This window comes from Rhinolophus sinicus, linkage group LG07 (assembly GCF_036562045.2).
Source record: "Rhinolophus sinicus isolate RSC01 linkage group LG07, ASM3656204v1, whole genome shotgun sequence".
NCBI classification, from domain to species: domain Eukaryota; kingdom Metazoa; phylum Chordata; class Mammalia; order Chiroptera; family Rhinolophidae; genus Rhinolophus; species Rhinolophus sinicus.
The window spans coordinates 45,885,205-45,911,293 of record NC_133757.1 but is presented as its reverse complement, the minus strand read 5'-3'; the positions used below and the strand labels follow the sequence as shown (position 1 = coordinate 45,911,293).

At 37.5% G+C, this 26,089-nt stretch overlaps 1 protein-coding gene across 6 annotated transcripts in view; it reads left to right on the top strand.

Moving 5' to 3' along the window:
- CTNNA3 (catenin alpha 3) overlaps positions 1–26,089 on the top strand; it is a 1,442,547-nt gene that overhangs the window by 98,525 nt on the left and 1,317,933 nt on the right. For all 6 annotated transcript variants that reach the window (XM_019731774.2, XM_074339503.1, XM_019731775.2 and 3 more), the window contains one exon: positions 14,298–14,417. In XM_019731774.2, coding sequence (XP_019587333.2) covers positions 14,298–14,417 — 120 coding nt within the window. The remainder of the gene's footprint in view (positions 1–14,297; positions 14,418–26,089) is intronic.

Here is a 26,089-nt window from a genome sequence, read left to right as displayed (position 1 = left end):
CCAGTCTTGACAGGCGGGCCTTATGTATTAGGTGTCTTGTGAGGCCCAGTGGTGCAATCTCCCTGTCACCTCAGTCAGTTACTCAAGGGGTGTCCATTGTATATGCCCTCCTGTTGTGGCTGAACCTTGATTGCTGTTTGCATATCAGTGGGAGGGATTGACCCTTGGGTTGACTGGTTGTGAGGACTGGCTGTGACTACAATAGAGGAGCCATTGTGCAGGGGCTGACCCTACAGAGCAGGATTCACTATAGTGGGGGCTCTGGTGGTTGCCCAGTCTGCCTTTTGGGTGTGTCGTCTGTGGAAGCAATGGGGTGGTGCTATAGTATAGTTCAAAGCCAGCCACTGGGTATGTTCTGGTGTGTCTTAGGAGGGGCTCTGGTGCAGACCTATGTCAGCCAACATTTGTGCTCCGCTTGGGGCTGCCTGGTGGGACTTACAAAGTGATTGCTGTTCATTACCACTTGTGCTGTGCTTGGAAGCACTTGGGAGAGGCTGTGCTGTGAACCAAGATCATTTGCCACTAGTGCTGGGCTTGGGGTCCTTTGGTGGGCACCATGATGTAAGCTGCGGCCAACTGACATTTGTGCTGGGCTTGTGGCCACTTAGTTGCTGCTACATTCCAAACCAACAGTAGCTACTGCTTATGCCAGACTTGGGAACACCCAATGTGTGTTACAATGCAAATCAAGACCGGTTACTGCTTGTGTCAGGTTTAGTATTGCTTAGCAAGAGGTACAGCGTACGCTGAGGTTAGCTGCTGCTTGTTTGTGGTTTGTGGACCTTTTAAAAATTATAGGAAATTCTGCAGTGTGAGCCGAGGCAGGCTGCTTTTGTGGAGAAGCTGCTGGAAATGACTCAGGCTGGGTCTGAGTTGGGTGGGACGGGGTTTCAGGGAATCACCAGGGCAGGGTGAATGGTATTAGCCAGGTTAATGGAGACTCAGATCTGGCACTTGCCTGCATCTTTGGGCTGGGTGAGGAGAAGACTCAACTTAGGATTAATGATGCTTGCCAGTGCTCCCATCTCTGGAGAGAGCTGCCCTGACCCCAACCCCTACAGCCCTCACCCTGAAGGTGGTCAATTCAGTTCCTCCCTGTATGACATTGGCATTTTTTGAGCTGCTGTCCTTGCACTGGAGCCTAGGGCGAAAGAATTTATGAGCTAGCAAGCCCATGCACAGGCCTCTCTAGAGGAGTGCCTGGGTCTCCAGCAGCCCTTTGTCTCACTCAGATGCAATCTCCGCTGGTTTTCACAACCAGCTGTTATGGGGACTCCTGTTCTTAGCACTGGGTTGGGAAGCCAGGTGTTGGTCTGGGATCCTTCGCTCCTTGGGGGTCTTCCACAGCTGAGATATCCCTCCCAATTTTTAATTGCCATACTGTGGTGTGGGACCTGCCTGTTCTGTGTCTCCAGCCCTCCTGCCAGTCTTGTCGTGGTTTCTTAATATTCTTAGTTATAAAATTAAGGTCAGCTAGTCTTCAGGTGATTCTCAGTGATGGTTATTCTATAATTTAGTTGTAACTTTGATGTGGTTGTGGGAAGAGGCCGGCACAGCATTTACCTACTCTGCCATCTTGACTGGAAGTCTCTATGATTGCTATTTGACAGGTGAAAACACTGAGGCATATTGAATTTAAGAAACTTGCTCAAAGCAATAGGAAAAACACCTTTTGGAATTTAGTACTCCAACGGTTAGAACAGCTTTAACTATAAATAGCTTTCAGAAGTGTTTAGTAAAGTTCATGGGCCTATAACACCTTCTGAAAGGAATTTAGGTATGTCAGAAGGAGGAGGCTTCTTCACTTTAACCACCCTTTCCCACATTTGTTGGTGCCTCATCAGAGCCTGAACTTGGGTTAGATTACTTAAGCCACTTAAAGTATTTATAGGACAGCAATGTACTTCATCTATGTAAGAGGGAAGACCGTTTGTGGTAAACTGTGACAGTTTTTCATTATTTCATCCTTATGAAAAATTTATATGTGAATTGTATTATCCACTCAATTCTGTTAAGGTTTCACATAGAATAAAGAGAGACTCATTTTTTTTGGGATTGAGATTAGAATTATTTAGCCCAACATCTCCTGTCCCCCCAAAAATGTTCTGCAGAACTTGTGTTATAAATATGCAACACAAATAAAAAATATTTTTTTTTGGTTAATGCCTCACACAGAAATTCCCCTTTGAATGTTTTCAATGCACATTAGCACATTAAAGTTAGAGAGATATTGAGGGAAAGAAACTTATTTAACTTTGCTTAACCCAGACATTCCTAATTTTTTTGTCCCTAAAACTCTTCCATAATACAGAGGGTGCCAAACAAATGTATATACATTTTAAGAAAGGAAAACACTGTATTAAAATTGTAATACTAAATATATACCAATAATAAAAGATGAATACAAATCACGTTTGACTTCTGCAATTACAAGAGGTGCTCAAAGTGGTTACCGTCAGCGTAATTTTAATACAGGTTTTTCCTTTCTTAAAATGTGTAGACATTTGTTTGGTACCCTCTGTATATTAATCCTAAAACTTTCTCAGATCATACTTTAGGAAACAGTGGTTTAGAATATTTGTAATAATATTTTGGTTACATTAAATTTCTTCTTGGAATAAAAAATAACAGTGGAGAAACCTCAGTGCCCTATAGTCTAATATCTTACTGAAGTAGAGAGACTCTTTCCTACAATATGCAATACACACAATTGTCTAATAATATATGTGATAACTAACTGTGATAGAGATCTAAATTCTGTGAGACAGTGAACCTGATTTTGGACAGTTCTAAATGTTGGAGACATTTTTCTCAAACTGAGCTTCAATCTGCCTCCTGGCTATTCCCATTCACTACTTATAGTTATGTTTTCTGGAGCAACACAGAAGCAAGGCAATAGGAAAAACTTTTTCAAATAACTGATTATTACTGTTAGTACTTACCTCTCTGTCTTTTCTGATCTAGGCTGAAATAATTTCTTGGTCCTTGAACATTCATTGTATGGCAGTTTTACACTGCACTGAATACTCTAGAATTTCCGTATCTTCTATGATTTTTCAGGTTCTTGCTGAAATTTTCAGTCTTGATTTTGCTGTGCTTGAACATGGTAAGCAGATTCATTTTATGGTTCAAGCTTGAAAACTTCAGTGTCTTGACTCCCTGGGTGTCTGCTTATGTTACCATTATGCTGGTTCTTGCTTGTGGTGTCTTGTCTTTGTGTCCTCAACATTATTTTTTCTGGAACTCATCTCAGGAAATTCTTTACTGTTTTATCCACTCTTTGATATTTTAAGGATGAAGTATTTTATATTTCATTAAATCATAATAGGTTTCTTCATCCGAAGGATTGGACTGAATTACTAATTTGCCAGTAGAGGAAATAGAAGTCTTTAAAATCCTCTCTGTAATTATTTTGTATGCATATAGGTAACTTTATGCATTATAGGTAACTTTCACAAAATGTTGAAATCAAAACATCTTGAAATAAAAATAAACTCTCTGCTGTGAACATTGCATAATATACTCAGACAATTACCTCCCTGATTTTATGTCGAACATTATCTTACCTATTATGATAGCCTTATCATACTGTTGGTTCATGCTGATTTTGTGAGTGATTAAAACCCCCAAGTTTCTGAACTCAAATTATTCTTACTCCAGGTCTTCCTCCTCTGATACTAGTTTTATTTTTTTATATGTAAAGGTAGATGCTACCTTAACATTTATTAAATTGCATCTTGTTAATGCTGGCTTTTTGTTACAGTCCATCCAGATCTTTTTGACTTTTTATTTTGACTTCTCCTCTTAATCTGGTGTCATTTTCAGATTTCTTTAACTAAATTATTTATGAAAAATTGTTTTCTGACATGGAAAACAGCATTCTGTCTTCCTTTCAAATAACATCAATCAAATAGTAACACATATTGAGTGAAGTTGTTGAAATGAGCTTCAAACTAACTTCATTGGGCTACTTTTAAACCATGTTTCTTTATTTTATGCTCAAGTGCTTTCTCAAAGGCCTTTCTGAAATCAAGATATATTATCTGTGGCATTACAAATTTATCAGTCTAGTAACTCCATTTATAAAGGAAATGGGGTTAGTTTGGCACTACTTACTCTTAAGAACCCCATAAAAGCTCTAAGTGATCATCACTTGCTGCTTTTTTGAATTAAATTTATTGGGGTGACAATGGTTAGTAAAATTATATAGGTTTCAGGTGTACATTTCTATAACACATCATCTATATATTTCATTGTGTTCACCACCCAGAGTTAGTTCTCCTTCCATCACCATATATTTGATCCCTTTCCCCTCATCTACTACCCGCCCCCCTCGTAACCACTGAACTGTTGTCTGCATCTGAGTTTTTGTTTCTTTGTTTGTCTTGTGCCTTTGTTGCTTTCAGTTTTATATTCCACATATGAGTGAAGTCATATGGTTCTCGTCTTTTTCTGTCTGACTTATTTCGCTTAGCATAATAATCTCAAGACCCATCCATGTTGTTGCAAATGGCAGTATTTCATCTTTTCTTATGGCCAAGTAGTATTCCATTGTGTGTTTACTCATATTCTGTTTCTTTCTTTTTGACCTTCATTTTCCAGTTGCTCAGAATCCACTTATTTATGGTTGTGAACTACCTTCTGGTGGAATCTCCTTGCCCTTAAGATCTGGATGTAATTGGCTTGAGCCCTCATTCTATGTTCTGTCAAATATAATGGTCTCCCCAAGATTTCTGTAAATTCTCTGGGGCTCATGTTCTCAGGGTCACCTCTGGCTCCAAGCCTCCACTGAATTACTTTAGTTTCAGATGGTCTTTTTATCCCTATTTTACAGTATGCTAATCCATAATTGGAATTTGATCTTTCCCCCCTTGATTTTAACTCACTCACTCACAGCAATACTCCCAGACAAGGCACATTTATGTATATGGCAAACCTTACAGAAACTTGAGAAGATGGAAGGGAAGGAGTGCTATTGTGTAACAATATATTCTAAGTTGCTTCAATTTATTTATTGGAAATCTTCAAAATCCTTTAGCTAATTTGTCTCATTGTTCTTCCATCTTCTTTCTCTCTATCTTCTCTCCTTTGTTCTCCATCACACCCCTAAATTCCTTTTATTCGAATGCAGTAAGAGTTTCCATCTCTCCACCATCAACTTTGCTTCTGCAAATTTGTACCCTCAGATATTACTAGGTACCTTAAATTACTCCTTAAAGTATTTCCTCAGTATAGACAATTCCTTCCCTAAGAAGAATTCTGTAGTCATTCTCTCTCTCTCTCTCTCTCTCTCTCTCTCTCTCTCTCTCTCTCTCATACACACACACCCTACTATATAATAATTTATTATAGATGTATTCTGGGAGGAGGGCATCAACTTTAAAGAAATAGACTTCTTCTTATGGGCATATGCGAGGTAGGACAGTTAAGTTCGCAAACATCCCAGAAAAAGTGCTACATACCTCATTGCTGAATATCACTACAGTCACCTTCAAAGTACTCCCCTTGGGAAGCTATGCACCAGTGCTTAGTCCACCCTTCAAAGCAATTTTGGAATTCTTTTTCTGAAATGGCCATCAGAGCTGTCATCGTATTACCCCTGATTTTCTGATTGTCATCAAAATATCTTTCTTTCAATATTTCCTTTACCTTTGGGTAAAGAAAGAAGTCATTGGGGGTCAGATCAGGTGAGTACGGAGGGTGTTCCAATACAGTTATTTGTTTACTGGCTAAAAACTCTCTCACAGACAGCGCTGTTTGGCTGGTGCATTGTCCTGAAGCAAGAGCCATGAATTATTGGTGAAAAGTTCAGGTTGTTTTCATCTAACTTTTTCACGCAGCCTTCTCAGCACTTCCAAGTAGTAAACTTGGTTAACTGTTTGTCCAGTTGGTACAAATTCGTAATGAATAATCCCTCTGATACAAAAAAAGTTAGCAACATTGTTGCAACAAGTTTGCGAACTTAATTGTCAGACCTTGTATAAGTGATATCATTGTATTTGTCTTTCTATGTATGACTTTTAATAAACAATGATTGAATTACTATTTTGTTTAGTCCTCATTCACTACTGAAAGATGTCATGAGTTTAATGACAATGGTCTCTTAAAATTTACAAACTTTTAAATTTATAAAGCAGTAATCTGTAAAGCTAGATCGTAAGTTTCATTAGGGCAAGAGCTATTTCTCTTTTATTTTCCTCCATGTCTTGCATGTCTGGCATGTTGCCAGTCCCATGATAAATATTTTTTGAATGAATGTCTTTCATTTTTCCCCAACCTATTTAACAAAAGTCTCTTAAAGTAGTCAGGCAAAGGCAATTTCTGCCATTTTATAAGATAACACAGTCAAGAATTGGAGTGGTAGTGATTTGTCCAAAGGTATGAAATTATTAAATGGCACAGTAAGGCTCTGAACCCAGACTTCAAGACCACTATGCTTTCAACTCCATAGGACTCTTTCTAATTTAGATCTCAAGCCAATTTTGTTCCATGTTCTTGATTTAAATTTTGTTATCATTCCTCACAAAAAAAATCATTTGAGATATGTATGAGTGTTTTAATTTTCTGCTTCAGCTGTAAACACTCTTTTAATGAGTGGTATTATGATCTTGTAATTTCATTTGGAAAATATTTATGAAAGTAATGGATTAAGTTCAGGAAAATGAAATAACTTTTTTCCTCAGTAATACTTCATTTTGGTTGCTCTGTGGTTACCATATTTAAGTAAGATGGATTAGCCATTTCTTAATGCTTAAAACAATTTCTTTTTACTCTAAACATTAATATTTATAGAACATTAATGTATTATTATTGTGATTGTTTCTTTCATCTGCTTTAGTCTCCAGTATTTTTTGGCATTGTTTCAAACTGACATTTTAGGGACGCTAAGATCACACTTGGTGATTCAATGCTTTCAATCAGGTAATGATTGGATATTCTTTTGTACATATAAATGCTGTGAGTATAGGATTTTTAAAAAAATATTGTAAGTAATACCCAGTACCTTGTACAAAGTCACAAAATGTTAAATTAAGAAGAATGACAACTGTTGAGCTGGCTGTTCTTTTGGAGCAGTGCTACTCGATACTTTTTCATTTTGAGAATTAGTAGGCTCCTGGAGCTGTGAAGTTATTTGAGTCTATTGATCTGACCACAGGAGGAAGGCAGGGCATTGGCAGTAAGGACCAGGGAAGCTTGACTTGCAAGAGCCTTGGCTGCTTTTTTCCCTGCTGCTTCAGCTGTGTTCTTCTCATCCTTTCTCGAATTATTCTGTGAATCTACATGATTTTCATGAACTCATTGAATATGTACTTTGTATAGAACACTGGCTTAGATTTACTTAAAAATATGTTATCAGGAAAAGGAGGGAAATGTATTTGGAAAAGAGGGAATGATGAGTCAAGCTAGATAAGATCCTTGCTGCCTTATTCATGCTTCTCTTTTCTGCAAAACAGATTTTCAGTTATTTCGATCAAAGATGAGCCATCATGGTCTCTGTTATTTTATTTGGTGGATTTCTGTTATTATTATTAATTCTGAATAGAAAGGAATTTTCTATTAAGATATAATTGACATACAATATTATATTAGTTTCAGGTATACAACTCAATGATTTGACATTAGTATATATTGTGAAATGATCACAATAGTCTAGTTAACATTGTCACCACACATAGTTACAGAATTTTTTCTTGTAATGAGAACTTTGAAGATTCACTTTCTTAACATCTTTCAATTATGCAAAGCAGCATTATTAACTATAGTCACCATGCTGTAAATTAAGTCCCTATGACCTACTTATTTTATAACTGGAAGTTTGTACCTTTTGACCCTCTTCACTCATTTACCAACCCTCACCTACCCATTGCCTCTGGCAACCACCAATCTGTTCTCTGTATCTATGAGATTTCTCATACAAGTGACATCATACAGTATTTGTCTTTCTTTTACTTATTTCATTTAGCATTATGCCCTTAAAGTCCATTGATGTTGTTATAAGTGGCAAAATTTCCTTTTTATGGCTAAACAATATTCCACTATATATATATATATACACCATATTTTCTTTATCCATTCATCAGTTGATAGACACTTAGGTTGTTTCCATATCTTGGTAATGCTGCAATGAACATAGGAGTGCAGATATCTTTTTGACTTAGTGTTTTCATATTCTTCAGATAAATACCCAAAAGAGAAATAGCTGGATCATATGGTAGTTCTATTTTTAATTTTTTGAGGAAGCTCCATATTGTCTTCCATAGAAGTTGCACCAATTTATATTCCCAGCAACAGTGCACAGAGGTTCTTTGTCACATCCTCACCAACACTTGTTTCTTATCTTTTTGATAATAGTCATTCTAACAGGTGTGAAGTGATATCTCCTTTTGATTTGCATTTCCCTGATGAATACTGATGTTGGGCACCTTTTCATGTACCTCTTTGATTTCTATGCATTAAATGAAACCACCACCTCTGTGTCTTGAGGTTGGCCTTATCGTTCAACCCTTCCCTAGCTCTTGGTTGTCTCTCAAACTTTTGTTATTGTTCAAACATCCTGTGTTAATTTTAATAGCTTCCAGTAGTTGAGGGTGTGCCAAGACCGTCAGTGTCCCAAATTGGAGGATTTCAGTCAGCACCTAGATTCAGGTTGATTAGAAGCCAGAGCCTTAGGCAGCAGCTGTTAAAGAATGTAAATACATATAGCCTTTTGGGGCTGCTACCATAAACCCTGCTGGCCACCAGAGCCAGGTGATCTGGAGGTATCCCATGGGTGGCAGTTGCATCAGAGCTCCAGACAAGTGTAAATTCTCCTTTCTGGGAGATACTGGTGAGTTGTAGTGAGGTAGAGGAGTGCAAAGATGGTGTCCCCCAGTCTATGTTCCCTGAGGGCATCTCTGCAGCCTGTAGATGTGTGCAGGCCGACGCTCCAAGACAAGCAAGTAGACCTCTTTCACAGAAAGGCTGTGGTATGTTTCAGTCTGCAGTGCCTTTGGGGTTGTATCCTGCCAAAAACTGTGTCTGTGATTGTTATGTTCCCTTTGGACTCAGGAATGCAAGCCCTGTGGGCACCAGAGCCAGCCAATCAAGGGGGTCAACCCCTTGGGTTGCATACACAAAAATCAGGGCACCAGACAAAAAGGTGGGGTACCAGACACATGGAAAAGTTCCCTTCCGAAGGATGCTGGTGCTCTGGGGTGTAGCAGAGGGAGAGTGCCCTCCCCACAACATATCAGGAAAGGTTTACAGTCGAGAAGCCTGCCCCTCAGGCTGTAGTTATGATGGTAAGGTTATAGGCCTCTTTCATAGAAAGACTGAGCTCCTAGGTCTGTTGCCTCTCGCTGAACCCTGAGGGTGGTATGTTTTTGAGAACTCTTTTTCTGTTGGTTACAGTCCTATGCAACTCATGAGCATAAACCCCTCTGTTTACCAGAGCACTTTAGAGGTGTCCCTGGCAACAGCCACAAAGATTAAGGCACCAGACAAGGGTCTAAGCTCCTTTCTGAAAGATACTGGTGAGCTGGAATGAGACAGAGGGAGAGTGCAAAGATTGCATTCAGTTGCCTCTGTTCCCTGAGACTACTTCTATAAGTCCCCGCAAGTGTGCCAAACAGAAGCCTGTCCCTCACTTCGAGGCTTATGACAAGCAAATACGTCTCTTTCTGAGAAAGATGGGAGGTGGTATGGGAGGTGTGTTTCAGTCTGTTATCTGTGCAGTGCCCTGGGGGTGGGAGTCTGCCAAGAACTGTCTCTCTGATTGTTACAGCGCCATGGGACCCAGGAACCAGAGCCCCCCTGACCTCCAGAACTAGGCAATCTTGGGGTGTCCCCTTGGTGGCAGCCACAAAAAGTCAGTCACCAGGGATAAAACCAGGGGCTCCAGATATGTGTAGAAGCTGCCTTTTGAGAGATACTGGGGCTCTGGAATGTGATTTTTTCAGAGGAAACATTTTTCAGAGGGATGTGAAGATGACACCCAGTGGCAGGATCAAAGCAGAGGGAGAGTGTAAGGATGACACCCACTGAAAAAAGAAAAAAAAAAAAAGGAAAAAGAAAAGAGGAAAAAAAGGAAAAAGAAGTAAAAGAAGAAACAACATGCATCTTCTGGCTTTAGGAAGGCAGAGGGAGAACAGGAAGCTGGCACCCACCAGCCACTGTCCCTAGAGAGTATCCCAGCAGGCCTCTTCCCCCCAGGTCAATGCTTTAAAATTATCTGCAACAGGTTGGTAGGAAGAGGTCTTTCTTTTGTTTTCCTGTAGGTGTTTGTAGAATATTTTCTCTCTGACAGCAGCCTTTTATTATCTCTCACACTGTAGTGTTATATTTTCTCTGCACTGTTCCGGCTTCTCACACAATGGGGGGATTCCCTGAAGGTGGGCTTCTCCTCTGTGAACAGTTTGCCTGGGTCACAGGGCACTGCCTCCATGGGGGGATGCGGAGAGCTTCTGAAGTTCCAAAGCTCTTCCTTCACCAGATTCAGAGTCTGTGTGTTTCAGCGGCTCTGTTTACTCCTTTAGGTGATTTCAGTTGCACGCCTCTTGTCTTGCCTGTCGGCTGTGCAGGGAGTCCTTTGTGGAATTATACTTGTTCAATTTGTTGTAAATTCCAGGGGAGATTTCAAGAGGCTCACCTCACGGTGCCATTTTTATGACACAATTCCCTAAATTTATCAAGTGAGTCTTTACCACATAAAGTTGGGGTATGTTTCAAGGGCTGCTTCTGCACTAGGCCCAAGGGCGGGTGAGTCTGCACGTGCCCCTTCAGAGCATTTTCTCAGTTTGCTGTAGCCCCATGGGTCTTGTAGATAGAAGACCCATTGGTCTTTAAAGCCGGGTGTTTGTGACCCTCATCTCTCAGGTGCTCGTCTAAAAAGTTGGTGTGCTTGATATGGGGTACAAACTCTTTCCCCTCAGGGAGATGCTCTGGGTTTTGAGTTTCCTCCTGATTGTGGGCTGTGGTGTCAGGGGTGGGGTGTACAGTGAGATTGTGTCTCTGCCTTTTTTACCTGCTTTGGTGTGGTTTTCCTCTCATTTGTACCTGATGTGAAGAGGTATCTCTGCCAGCTTTAAGCATTTTTTTTTCAGAGGACATCATTCCATATATAGCTGTAGATTCAGTGTGTCTGTTGGAGAAGGTGAATTCAGGATCTTCCTATGTTGCCATCTTGAATTGTAACCTGAACAGAAAAGAATTTGATGAGAAACACTCTGGGGTGTTTACAATGCTTACTTTTATGGCACATTTAGAGCTAAGAGATATTGTTTGCATCTTCTCATTCTTGCCTGCCCTGTGATAGTTGATAAGGTAGTCAAATAGGACAGAATTTGCATTTGTTTCTCAGTTTAGAGACCATTTTAATATTCAGGTTTGACAGTTTTAGAACATACGTAGTTTTGTTTTGGGTTCAGAATTATTCATTGGGCTTTTTTTATATTTTAGGTTTGAATTTGGTTTGTAATGAGTTAAAAATATTAACACAGGATAAATTCAATGTTCAACAAATTATTTTGGGGTTCTTGGTTATTTTAAATTACCATTCAAAATTTTGAACAGGTAAAATCCAGGAATATTAAAATCTTCAAGTAATTGTGCTTCTTTTGCCAACTTAAACTGAGAGATCATTTATTTTGAGAAATATTCAATATAATGAAATTATAATGAACTGAACTAGTGTACAAAATCTCAAAAGGTCTCTTTCAATAATTAAGCACAAAAAGTCCTACTGGAATGAAAAATCCTCAAATCAAGTCAATATCAAATTTCTTTGAGTAAATTCTAAACCTCACCCTAACCATTGTCTTATTTTTATCTGCTGTACTTCAGCTTCATTGGCAAGGTAAAATTATTGCTTTTATTCTTTAGTACGTTTAAGTGTATATGTGGGAAGATGGGGGTGCGGTGTGTTTAATAGGGATATAACACAAATTTACACTACAGATTTTGTATGAGTTCTCCTTGACAATTATTTGTTGTTGTAAATGAAAAAAATCTACTGAAATGAATGAATCATCATAGTTTGGGTATTCTGAGCTATTTAGTATCAATAAATGGAGGATATAAATCCTGATAATGAAAGCTCAAGCTGAAATCTCCACATTATGCAAACTCTGACCTTTGATGAAAACATCTTGTGGTGATATATCACTACCGGATTTCTTTGGCCATGGATATATTACCTGGAAGTATTGGTTTCCATGTTTCTTACTTTGAAGCCTTACAAATGTGTTTACCCTAAAATTTCTATTTGGAGTTGTATAAAGGTCACAGAGATAAATGTGAAGAAGAAATATTTAAGAAGTAGAACTAATATCTCTTAGGGAAGAGAAGTGCTTGGAATTAAACAGATAGATTGGCAAAATAGTTTTATTATTAATTATTATATAAATATTATGTTAGTTATAAATTATCATATTAATTATAAAATATTAATTATAAATAAAATTACTTAAATTGTTTAGAATTTTAGATCTGGTAGTATGTTGACCTGAACATAATGAGAAGGGATCAAGGAATGGGCAAGGCACATAAATAATCATATAACATAATCAATAGTTAATATAATGGTCATTAAAATTATGTGAAAATAAATTTGTTTACTACACTGCAAAAGGGGAAAGTGAGCAGACTTTGGCTATGTTTAAACTGATGGGTAGGATTGCTTCCCATTTAAGGCTCTGAAAATTCTTCCTGTCATTTGAGGCCCAACTCAAATTCCCTCATGTCTTCTATGTGGCCCGAGTCTCTCAATTAGTATCAATGAGTTTTTTCTGTTTCACCCCATGTTACTTTTATCTCTGTACTGCTTTGCCTGTGCTAGAGTTAATGGTAGAGTAGAAAGAGCAGAAACGCGGTAGTAAAAACCCAGTTCAAACTTTCTGAGTCCCAGTTTACTGACTGGTAGACTGGGAAGAGAAATAGGGACTCCTGTGGTTCCTGTGAGGATTTAACTAGAAAGCATAAAGTGCCTGGCCCTGAGCAGGCACTCAGACGTCAGAGTCTTTCCCATTTCTGAGTTTCATATCTAGTTTCCCCTATAGTCTGTACGTTTGTTTAGCACACGAAATGTGTTTTATATTCATAGTGCCTTGTGCATAGTAGATTCTGGAAGATTACTTGTCGAATTTAATTTACTGTCCTGCTGTGGAAGCTTAGCACTATTATTTCCCATTTCTTTTTCCTCTGTCACCTTGGATTGAGATAAACATGTTGCTTTCAAGAAATTAAGGATTTAATTCAGTAGAATGCCATTATAATATGACTTATTCCATCGAGTTTGAAATAATAAGGGTGAAATCATTTCCTTGGAAACTTAATTATATTCTGTAAAATCCTGTTAGCTTGTCTCATAGCATCACAGTTACAGTGTGATTCTGGTGTGTTTAAGATGGTGAAGTCTATGTGTATAATAGAATTCTATCTAATGGAACACAGTGAGTGTGGGAAATAAACGACATAAAGAGAAAGCAAATGCAAATGTCTTACAAATGACATTACTTGACATTTTCAATCACTAATTGTAGAAAGTATGTTCTAATTTACTAAAATAAACCAAGAATTCAATTTCTTGTGAGCTTCCTTTGCTTAATTAATTATAGGTAGCAGAACAATATTCTGTGATCCACTGCAATTTGTCTCCTTTGTGTTTATTTCGTATCTGACTTAAAAATGAACAGAAGCATTCTGATTCAGCAGAACCGATTTCGTAACTCATCTGTGGTCTAAAGCAGAAATGAATAAGTGTCTGCTGAACATGCTACATATACTTTGGTCACCAAAATGTTAGTTTTCCTACCTTCTGAAAAATGCAAGATCTGAGAGAGCTACCTGGCTGAACTTTGCTGGGTGTATATTCTACATAGGTATTTCTACAGAGGCAAGCAGCTACTTTTACATGAATTTGTTTCCATGATTGGAATGTGAGAGCTTTTTTAATCCTTCCTCATTATGATTTGAAATTATACATTCATTGCACTTTTTTCTTTAAAAGTTGCAGTATATGCTAAGACACAGAGTTTTTTTGTTTTTTTTTTTTAAATGCAGTATACTCTTTTGTTGAAATGAGGACTAACGGGGCTTTCATTCATGCAATAAAGTTGGTTGTACTTAGGTTATAGTTTCTAATTCTTCATAATTATCCCGAATTATTTCATTGAAAGACAATTAGCTAGCATTTGCTATCTTGGTATTTTGAGTGGGAGAAACTGAGGCTTGGTATCAATGATTTCTGTGTGTTCACTAGTTATGAATTTGAGGAAAAATATTCTGCTAGCCTAATGATTTATTTTTGTTTTCAATTTCAGTTTCAAAGAACATTTGAGTCTCTTAAAAATGTTTCCAACAAATCTGACCTCCAGAAAACCTACCAGAAGCTTGGGAAGGAGCTGGAAAACCTGGATTATTTAGCCTTCAAACGTCAGCAGGTAGGAGTCAGAACTCTTTTTGGTGGAGGAGATGGACACTTTAGGCTTCCCGCTGTCCTGCCTGTCAGGTTCAAGTGGGCCTGGGGACACTTACCTGCTCATGTTTAGGGCAGAAATAGGTTGTGCTGTGCTATGTTGATGTGCCGTGTTCATCCGATTTCCTGCAGCATTCGATGTGGTCATTACTTTTAGATGTGCACTTTAGGGGTTTCCACGTGTGTCCTGATACCTCTCTTAAAGAAAACTCCTAGTTTGTGATAGTGCAACCACCCTCTGACTAGGGACGCCTCAGTGGCATAAAGGAAACCTCTATGATGGCGTGGCAAAATGGCTTTTACATTTGACAGATGGATATTTGAAAAAAAAAAAAAAATCACCTGAAGACCAGGAACAGGATGCAGTTGTACATACAAAAAATAAGGAAAAGTGTCATAAATATGCCAACATATGAATCAAACTTTAGTTTTTTTGTTTGATCTCTGAAGATTATTAACAATTTGCTAAATGTATGAGGTAGAAGGAAAATATACTTTACGAATGCCAGTCTTATCGCCTCCTTGCATAGGTCACAAGATAAATAAAGAGCCAAATAAGCTTCTGCAGGGTTGCTTTTAGAATTAGTATTTTGTAATATTAATAATCATTAAATTCTATGTGTTTGTGAGATACTGCCACAGTAGCTAAGGTAGCTACCGTCGTTTTTCCAAGCTGGATCTTCTCCAGTTTCTTCATGGCCACTAGATGTCAGGGTTGTCAAGCTTTTACTTTGATTGAATATTTAGTCCCATCAGAACAGCCAGTTAGATGTTTAAATTAGGTTGCATGAAATTTGGGAATGTGCTCAGTGATGGATAGCGTCTAGAAGAATGACTAACTGGCTGACTCGGATGGCCAGGCACCAAGTCCATTACTTAAGAGTCGTTCCTGTTAGTATGGCAAAAGGTATGACTCTCCTGCCATTGCCAATTTTATAAACTTTGGATCTTTCGGATGGGAGTTTTGAAAGCAGGACTTCCTATAGTTAGTTACACCTCATGAAATCAACATAGTACAGTTTAGAAATAATGACTTGAAAAGAGACTTGTGTTTAGGTTTTGCTTTATCATAGACATTACATGGGCATTTAACCTTCCCATGGCCCTGTTTCCTCGGAGTGATATTTATTTTGTAGAATGTTCTGGGACAAATGTAATATCTCTACACATACTTTAATTTATATGAAAAAGGATGCAATATCCATTTAAATTTTATTTTCCTATTTTTAAATTAGTGATGGCCTAGGTATTAGTACATGTAACAGAAGCAGTCACCGTTTCTGAGCTACTGCAGTACGATCCCAGATGCTGCTGCTTAAATTTCACACCATGAGTCACTGCTCTGGCCCATGCAATTTTGGGTACAGTTTTGTTTCCAAGAGCCATATTTTACTGAGAGGTATTGGAGTTGGCAGGCAGTAGTCACTGTCATCTTCTCTTATCCTTTCTCATTAGCACATTCTCAGTGATTAGATTCTTACATTAGCTAATTGTGAATTTGGAAAAATGGGAATGCTTCAAGGGCAGAACTCTGGGATAATGGCATTGAGGACAGACAGATCGGTAAATTGCATGTGTATGTGAGAAAAAGATGAGTACATATATGTAAGTATATGTATATATAATAGCAACATATGCCACAGAGTGTGATTAATACATTTATGGATTAGATAATTAAATGCTTATAACAATATAATGGAGTTGGTTTTATGAGCGTCATTTTACAGATGAGAAAACTGTTAAGAGAGATAAGTAACTTGCCTAAGGTCATGGCTAATAAAACGTAAAGCTGGGCTTCCAATGTAAACCAGCCTGACTCCAAACCTGGGCTTTTCCCTGGTCTAATTCTCAATCTCCCTGCAGGGAGTCAGGCTGGAGGATAGTAAAGTGAGGAGTTTCAGGCATGCAGTATGAAAGCTGTTTTAGGAGAGGCCAGACCCAGGGCAAAGGACACATTTGAAAGTGTGTACCTGGTGAGAAGCAAAAGACAGGGCTAGTTTTCTCTCTCTCTTGTAAGTTATTCAATATATACAAAAACACAAATGGACTTTTGAAGGAATATCTTCAGACAGCTAAGAAAAATGTATAAAACTTTATCTACAATATTTCCTTAGTGTTTTGTCTAGCATCCTTAGTTCTAGTGAAATTTATTCAAAGAAAGCAATTTTTTAAACTCAAGGGGATAAATCCTTAGGAAATGGACTTGCCTGCTTACATAACATACTGTCAACCTTTGTCTTACTAGCCTCCACCTTTTCCTATACCTTATTGATCTTTTTTTTCCTACCCAGAAAAAATGGAAAGGGAACTGGAGGGAGGGAAGTGTTCAGAAACAGAAGGATGCTACAAAGAAAGTCAGGGACCAAAGAATGATGGAAAAAGAGGAAAAGGATTTACAAGGATAAGATAGGAGGGATAAAGTGAGGGAAATTAAACTGTATGTGGTTTCATACTGTATGTATTTAGTAAGTTAAAACATTGATTTTTTTTTTGAAGAACTGAAAAAAATCTCAAACCAGCAAAAAGGAGAAAAGGAGGATACAAGAAGACATAGCAAATGATGGAGAAGGCAGGGAATAGCAAAGATAACTTCTATTTACTTACCATTTTGCTTCCAAATGTAGCAGAGCTCCTAGAAGTTTGTAATATTAACCAAGTTCTTCTGTACCAAAGCTACAGGTGAATTGTGTTTCCTGGATGGGCAGGGTTCAGAAAGTCAAAACATTAGCTCTTCCCTGACTGGTGGGATTTTCCTTTTTATTTCCTACCCTACTCCTTTAAAGCCCCCCCAAAACCTGTTAATTATACACTAGTAAGTTGCTGCTATTGAATAACATTCAGGTCTCTGTAAAATTACAATTCAGCAAGAAAACTTATGCCTTATAAGGCAGGATTCTTTGCACCAGAAAATTAGTCATGGTTTGTTTTCCTGGTCCAACCATGTTTATCATTCCTCGTTGTGACAGAACATAAGCTCCATAAGGACAGGGCCTCATCTGTCACCTTTGGTACTGTATTCTCTGCAGTGCCCACAACAATATCTGACCCATGGCAGATGCTCAGTAAATACTTGTTGGTGCTGTTGTTGCTATGAACAAGAAAACACGCAAAATTTTGGCCCTGGATTACAGGCAATTAAAATTAACATGTTTTACTATACTTTTAAAATGTAGAAGGTATTAACCCGTTGGCTTCATGGATGCCAAAGGTTGACAGATTGCCCCTGCCTTAAGTATTATTTAGGTTTTCTCCTAACTTTTCATTTTCCATCCATTTCTTTAAACAAACACAAACTATCAATGGTGCCTTAACTATGAGTTACGGATGTCCAGTGAGTTGCCTATAATTGTTATCTTGGTCTCATTCGTTAGATTTTATTTTGTCCCCTTTCTATGGCATTTTAAACAACATTTTGAGAGATTTCTTTCCCTGAGCCAGATAGGTTCCTGGAGTATTTTGCTCTGTTCTTGTACCTCCGTTTTGGGGGTTATTGTGCTTTCTCTCATGAGTGTGAGCTTAGCTATTTCTTTCCTTTCCTTTTTTTTTTTTTTAGTAGTGAGTGCTTACACTTTAGCTATTCCTTGGGCTACATTTTAGGTTGGGGCACAAGCATCTCTCCATTTTCCTACTGTCAAGGAGACTAATGTTGAAAGTAGCCTTGAGGGGAGGCCATGATAGATGAGATGATAGGTTTTCCAGGATGAGTCATCTTGAAGTAAATGGATGACAAGGCAGGATTAACAGGATAATCTAGAGATTGTTTTCAGCTTGTATTATCTGAGATGCAGTCTTAGAGTTTATCTGCTTGGACTGTTTGATTTTTATCCTCCTGGTTGATGTTACATAGCACAGTGATAGCAAGCTTCAACTATTATATAGAGCCCAGATTTATGTAATAATTTGAGACACAATATAAATCAAGAGGTTTCCTTGGGGGCTTTGATTGTCATGCGGATGTTAAGTAAAGCATAAGGAACACAGACAATAATGTTGTGATCACCATGGACTTATCATGGCGATCACTTCTTTAGGTATATAAATGTTGAATAACTATGGTGTACACCTGAAACTAATATAATATGGTATGCTAACTATATTTTTAATGAAAATCTTAACAAAAAAGAGTAGGTTACCCCTATGGGCATTGGCATGAAATCCCACTGTGGACCTTCTGAGAACCATGTGAAACATGCCTCACATTCATCCCGCTGGTAGATGGAAAAGCTGTAGTACTTTGTCCACTAATTTCTGTCCCCATTGGCCAAAGCTCTCTCCCCGCAGTCTGAGTTGTCACTGTGCGTGTCAAGCTCCTGTGGTGCCAGAGAAATCCCTCAGACAGTGAAGCAGAGAGATGCAGATGCTTAAGATGCAAAGTGGTCAGTGCTCCAGAAACTCCCTACCCCAGATGCAGGTAGCTCAAAGCTGGGCATGTAATGATATGGGAAGGGACATTAAGCACATCTATTACAGTATGGTGCCAGGTGGGAGCGTACTGGACTTCTCAGGGGATCACTTTGTAAATTATATAAATGTCTAACCACTATGCTGTATAGAAACTAACATAAAATATTGAATGTCAACTGTAATTGAAAAAAAATTCATTGCACAGGTATAAAACTGTTTAATTATAAGGCAGGGTGCTACAACAAAGTTCAAACCAAACCAAACATACTTTATTCTATCCACATAGACATGCAATTCCATTTTTATTCAATTGTACACAGCTGTTTGTTTTAAAGGAAAAAAAGAGGTAGCATTACATTAGTTCTTCAGTTTTCTGATGCAGAGAGTTGGGGTGGGGGAGACAGAGAGGGAAAAGTTTGGATACTCGTATATCACTCATTACTCAAGGTCATTCTGAGTCAGCAGCAGATTCAGAATTAATACTCACATTTCCTAATTTCTAGCTTATTGCAAAAGCTATCCAAGCATTTTCACTACTTCATGAATTGCAGATAAGGTGATTTCTTGTTCTATAGTTATGGGCTGAAGTTAAAAAAACCTTATGAATTTTTATGTAAGAACTTCACCCTTTATATAAAATCAAGTAATTAAAATGATCCATATTAGTTACTTTTTCTTCTTCTAAAATTTGATTTCCACATTGGATACCATTAATGGTCATGACAATAGGTGTCTTCTATTAAATTAATAAAGTAAAAACATTACAGAGACATCTTTTAAGTTCTAAGGTTTGCTATTCTGTGTCCATCTGTTGTCTCTAGGGTTGTTTATTGGTAGCATGTACGTAGAAAGCTGTTGAATCACACACATACTAGCTGATTTTCAAGCACCAGAAAAGATTTAGTTATTTTTTACAAGGTTGTTTGCTATAGGATAGTTTGCCTTGTGGGCAGCTTAAAGCTACCTTATAGTGGGAAATGTTTATTGAAATAGTTAATACTTTGTTATGAGTTTTGAATACTTGTTTTCAAAATTTACAATGCTAATAAGAATTTCAGAGGTGGTGAAAAAAATAGTGTTTGTATTAATGTGGTACTTATGCGTGTATTATATTGACACACCTAAGTCCTAAAGATTGACAATACAAGTTGATATTGATGAGAAATTCAAGTCCTAAAAGAGTTAACTCTGAAAATACCTTCTCTAATCTGTTTTATAACTTGAAAATAATCTGTGCATGGAAAGAGGATGACTTTTCACTGCTGACATTATGATCTTTGGTGGCTTAAGATGCAAGCTAAAGAACATGTACAAGAATCAGAGAACTTTAAGGAGTCTTTAGACTATATCTAACCCAAGTGTTTTATTTTAGAAATGAGAAAAGTGAGGACCAAGAAGATTAGATTATCTTGTACAAGACTACACACTTCGCTAATGGCAGAGATAGGACAGTGACAGGCAGTGATATATATTTTTTTCTTTTGTGATTTCCTTAGCGTAAGTCAGTCGGTTATATATTGATCCTTTGGTATCCCTAGTTTGTATCCCGAAGCCAGGAGATGACCTTCAGATTTGTAAAGCATTCCTCTCCCATTTGAAAAGCTGTAGGATCGTGGAGACTGGGCTGATTTCAGAAGTACTTTCTGATGTCAAAACTTAGCTGTGGCTTGGATGAGAGGCTCCGATGGCAGGCAGCATTTGTGTAATGAACCTCATTCTCTCCAGGAGAAATCATACTTGTGTTGGCTCCTGGGCCTTGAGGAGCATTTCCTCTGCTGTAACCTCTGTCAGGTGCTGAAGCAGTGATATTCTCCTCCATTCGGGGAAGTAGGGGATGAAGCTGTCCCTCCTAGTTCCTTGAGAGCCTGAGAGTGTGTCTTGCTTCAGAAGAGCCTCTGCTTTCTTCTGTCCCCATTAAAGGATGTAGGAAGAGTCTTCTTTAACATGCAAGCCTCCCGCCACTCTCCATCTCCACTTTCTTACACAGGGAGAAATGAGGGGGCTCCTTCCATTGGTTGTTCACAGAAATGTGCAACACAAGACTGAAATGAGGAGACATTAGGGTTTTCAGTGAAGTCCATTTCTTTCTGGTTATGCTTCCACTCCCGTAAGAGTTTATGGTCTTTCAAGTTGGGCCCTAAGAATCTGGACCAGAATAGAATTTTCTACTAGGACGAAAGGAGGACAAGCAAGGGTATAGACTTCTGTGGGTCTGTAGGAACCTTGTTGCTTTGGACCTATGGAGTCATCTAGGGGATTGGGTTTCATATCAAACTGAAGGGACAACAAAGATGCTTTTAACATCTATCTACCATCTATCATCTATCTATCATCTATCTATCTATCTATCTATCTATCTATCAATCGTCTATAAATAAATAAATAAATAAATAAATAAATAAATAAATAATACACGTGAACACACACACACACACACACACACACACACACACAGTATTAGTCACTGAGGTGCCCATAAATGAAAATTATTCAGTAGTTACATTTTTTAAAAAGAAAAGACAATGCAATAATAGCACAACATTTTGGAAGAGGAAGAAATTGCAAGCATGATCTGGTTCAATCACTTTAATACATGGATACACAAATAATACAGACGACACATTGTTTTGTTATTTTTCTATTGTGTAGGAAGTTTTATTTTTTTGGACAGCTTTTCGATCCTGTGTCCTTTAAGCCAGTGACCTCCAAACCAGTGCGCCCCTAACTTTAATATGCAGACAAATCACGTGGTGAGATTTGTTAAACTCCAAAGTTTGATTCAGTGGATTTGGAGTGAGACGGTAGAGTCAGATGAGCTCCTCAGTGAAGCTGATGGTCTTTCAGCCACATTTTAGTATCAAGGAAGTTTAAATAATTGTAGGAGAACATTTTTTCTAGTTGTATCTCAAGAGCCTAAAACAGTCTTTGGAACGTAGTACTTAGTAAATATTTTGGATTTGAGCGATGATCCAGTGTTAAGGTTTGTGTCTATGTATAGGACATAAATGATATTGCTGTCCTTACTGTAGTGTCCTTTACCACAAATTTTATAGTCTATTTTGATGTTTTTCTGTCTTGGGAAGGGACATGTTTCTTCATATAATATATGGTAAATTACATATTTCAACAGTTGTAGAAGTTGTCCCTTGCATATATTTGTCATAAGATGAAAGATAATAGAATTTAGGAGAGCAGCTGCATCTAAGGGATAAGGAGCTGAAGAAAAATAAGAATGTAGGATTTTAGCCCTGCAGTGTCCACTGTGACTTGGCTGAACTGACCATGAGACCAGCTGGTATCGACTCAGCAGCATTTGTTTCAGAAAAGCAAGCTCAGTCACATACTATAAAACTGATGAAAATTATTAATCTTGAACATATTCTTGTTAGCTTTGTGTATCCAAGCTGTGCATCTCTACCTGGGTGCACCATCAGAAAACAACACAATGACTGTTACTGTGTCCTTGTCAGACGAAAAGATTACTGCTCCAGCTCCAGCTCTCTGTGTTAATAGCAGCGCCTAGAGCTCTACTGGCTAAAATTCAAAGGAAGTGTTGATGCTGCTTAGATGAGGCCAATAGTTCTGCAGAGAGCTGAGCTTTAAACATGCAAACACCCATCACGCTGCCTGTTATAGATGTTAGGGGCTGATTGCCTGTGGGCTGATTTAATATGTAATGAGAAATTCATGTAATTTCTTTTTTAAAAAAAGCATATTCATTTTTGTTCTCTAAAATGTTCTCTAAATTTGGACAGTTTCAAGTTTGCTCTTTAGGAGGAATCCAATCAGCATTTACAGTATTTCTCAGGCTCCAAATGAGACAGCCGTAGAAACACTTATGCCAACATTCATCTAGGTGAGGGGCGATACATCACCAGAAGATGGAGCTGCATTGCTGGCTTGCTCCCCATTTTGTTCAGTGATTTAGAGGGTGTGTGTATGTATAGGTTTTCTTCCATATGCTTTGGTTTCAAATGACAAAAAACAAACAAACAAAAAAACCCAACATCTAATTGATATTCTGCAGAGTCGTATTACATTTTAGTTGGGATATCTGAATTTTTTACACTGTAAATAGCTTTTCTTCCTTTTAAGGGCTGCTAATACTTGTATTCATTGACCAAATTAACTATAATTTTGCTCAATATCTTTAGTATCACTTATGTGGTTTTAACAAGATGCTATAATATCAACCTGCAATGTATATTGCATTGCTTTAACTGTATTTTTATGAATCTAATTTTTTTCTATTGTAGCATATTGCATTAGTACATGTTAATATTTTCTGTATAAATGCTGCTCATATTATTATAGCATCTGGTCATGCCATAGTTAAGTATTTATCATCTACTCTATTATAAAACCTTTGTTCCAAACGAGCTGTATGAGCCTATTAGATATATACACAATTAAGTAGGTAATGATCTGTGGCTGCATCCATACAGCATCAACAGCTGACCTGTGGGTGGTTTTCAAAGTGTGGTGCTGATTGTCGATAGGAGGTACATAGATTATTGGATGAAACTGTTTTGATTATTTCCAGGGCATTTTTTTTTGTACTCTGAATTTAACTTAAGTTACACATTTTAACCTTACTATTTGCTTAATGAAGAAATTATAATATTTTCTCACTCTGACTTAGATGTTGGTACTTTACTGTGCCAAACTCTCCGTCATCCAAACATTGGGAGTTGCTGACACCTTTATTGGTGCTTGCACAGAGAAATGGTTCACCACGTTTCATCGCTGTAGTGACACATTTATGTCTTCATCCTAAATTTATATTTGTAAAAATTAAAGGTAACTGAATTTTGGTCATTTCCTCAGCTTCAATGTTAGAGTCATTTAGTTAGGGTATTTTTGACAATTTCGATTTTGACAATCATCACTTGTGAATTTTCAGAAACGATGGTAAATTACTCTGGTAAATCTCTAATAAGTTTTGGGGCTTCTCTGTCCCCTTTTGAGTCTAAGTCCAAGGTTCATTTTCTCAGGGTAAAGGTATCACTTCTCACTTTGGGTCAGCGTAGCAAGTCCTGGGGGAGTGATACAGTGTCATGTGAATATAGAGAAATGTTGGTAAGCAGCAGTGTGCATTTGTTGGGAAAACATTGGACAGAAATTTTTAGCTTGCCTCTTGCTCATTCTAATAAAAACATATGTCTATACCATATAGTAGGTGTAGACACACGTAAGACCAAATTCATTTAATAATTGGGAAATTATTTTTTTTTTTACTTAGGACATGGGAAACATTAAATCTGAGGACTAAACTGAAGGAAATGATTTAAGTGTACCTGAATTTTGTTTTAAACTTGGAAGAAATGATCTTTTTGGAATCTCTTCAAAATTTATCAGGAAACTTTTTTTTTTTCTTAAAAGAGTGGGAGTACATAACCTCTGGCTTAGGATACTTAAGATATTTGAGCTTGTTTTATGCTAAAATAAAACAACTAGAATTGAATCCATGAAAAAGAAAATAGAATTATGCCAGCAGTGGAGTGTTCATGAAGTGAAGGAAACTTAAATTAGATTCTGTATTAAGTGATGTGTAAGCAAGTTATCACTTGGAAACATGTGGTGCTCGTGAGTGACTTGTATCAATGGCTGTGCATTTTCTTCTCGAAACATCTGGCCCTGCAGACATAGAGAATATCTTGCCATCTTTGTTACTCCGCATTTTTAAGAGCTTTTGGAATGGTTTATTTCTTATCCTTGATGTAAGAACTGTTTTTGCACATTGCTGCCATAGAAAGTTAGTAGTTTTAATGTCACTAGCATATCATTATGAAACAAAACTGAAGATCAGAATTTTCAAGAATGTTAGTGTAAGTGGAATAGATGTTATCATTCTATGTTTTTAAGGTCTTTTTGCACAGGATTCTATATGAGACCTCAGGTCAGTGAACACACTCGAAGATCAAGCTCTTAGAGTTAACTAAAAAAAACTGTTGGTGGTACTGAAGACCATGGGTAATTGTGAGTATTTTTAGGATAAATAGATGAGACTGGTAACTTATTTGTATGAAATTTGGAATTAATGCATATTTATTTTGAAGGCCAATAATCTGAAAAGAGCAATCAATCCAGAATAATAATAATAAAATATAGTTGAGATTGATATATAGCAAGTTGAAGACGAAGGTCATATATTCCCTAGGAGTCCTCTGACAATAATAAGTGTGAATCAGAAATAATACATATTTTATGGTTATTAATGAAAAATATGATCAACATTTCTTATTTGCTACATCTCATTGGGAACTGTATTCCAAAATTGGTGGAATTTGGACAGTGCTAAGAATTCATTTCATTGCGTTGTCATAAGCAATTAAAAATTTCTTCATGACAGATAACCGTGTTCTCAAAACCAGAACTCATTTCATATCTACTCACCTATTTGAATATTTTCCTTAACTTAACCATCCTCTAAAAATTGGCTTTATAAAACATTCTCTTGGCACAGGATTAGAGTAAACAACAGGGTGAGAACCTCCTGTTGAAAAGGAAACTCAAAATTAATATGCAGCAATTTGGGAAGTTTGGATTAAAGTAAATGCATTGAAAAAAGTAATGAGATAATGTATTAAATCATATAAAAACCTGGAACTTGGCTTCAGTACAGGCCAAAAGTACTTTATTACTTTTTAAACTTATTTTTCTCCTGAGCACAAACACAAGCCACGCCAATTCCCACCAGTGTTTGAGGCTAATCTGCTGAAAAGAAAAAGACATATATGTGTCTGTCACCCAGTAAGATACAAGCTGTGTTCTTTATGCATGGGAACAATTTTCTACTAGAAGGAATTGGGAAAAAATTAATAAAATTATCAGGAAAGTGAGTTTTTGGAAAGCAGATAGACTCTTCCCAGCATTATATAAATGCTTTCTACTAGGTGCTCTGATGTAAGAAACATACTATGCAACATTTCCCTTTAATAAAGAAAAAAAATATGGGAGGATTATTCACATAACAACACAGGGACTCCTAGGACACATGTTCATTTCACATTATTGACAGAGAAATTGGGATGTTAGGAAGTGGTGCCTATTGGACATTCTTTAGTAATGAAGATTTCCTGTCTCTGAAGTTGTGCCTACTGTACAGATTAGGTCTTTAACTTATTTAATTGTTGCAATAATTGTGCGATGGAAATGTTATTATAGTGTTATGACCCGGACCTTGAAATGATGGGTGAGAGCAGATTGTATTTTGCTAATGTCCCTTAAGGC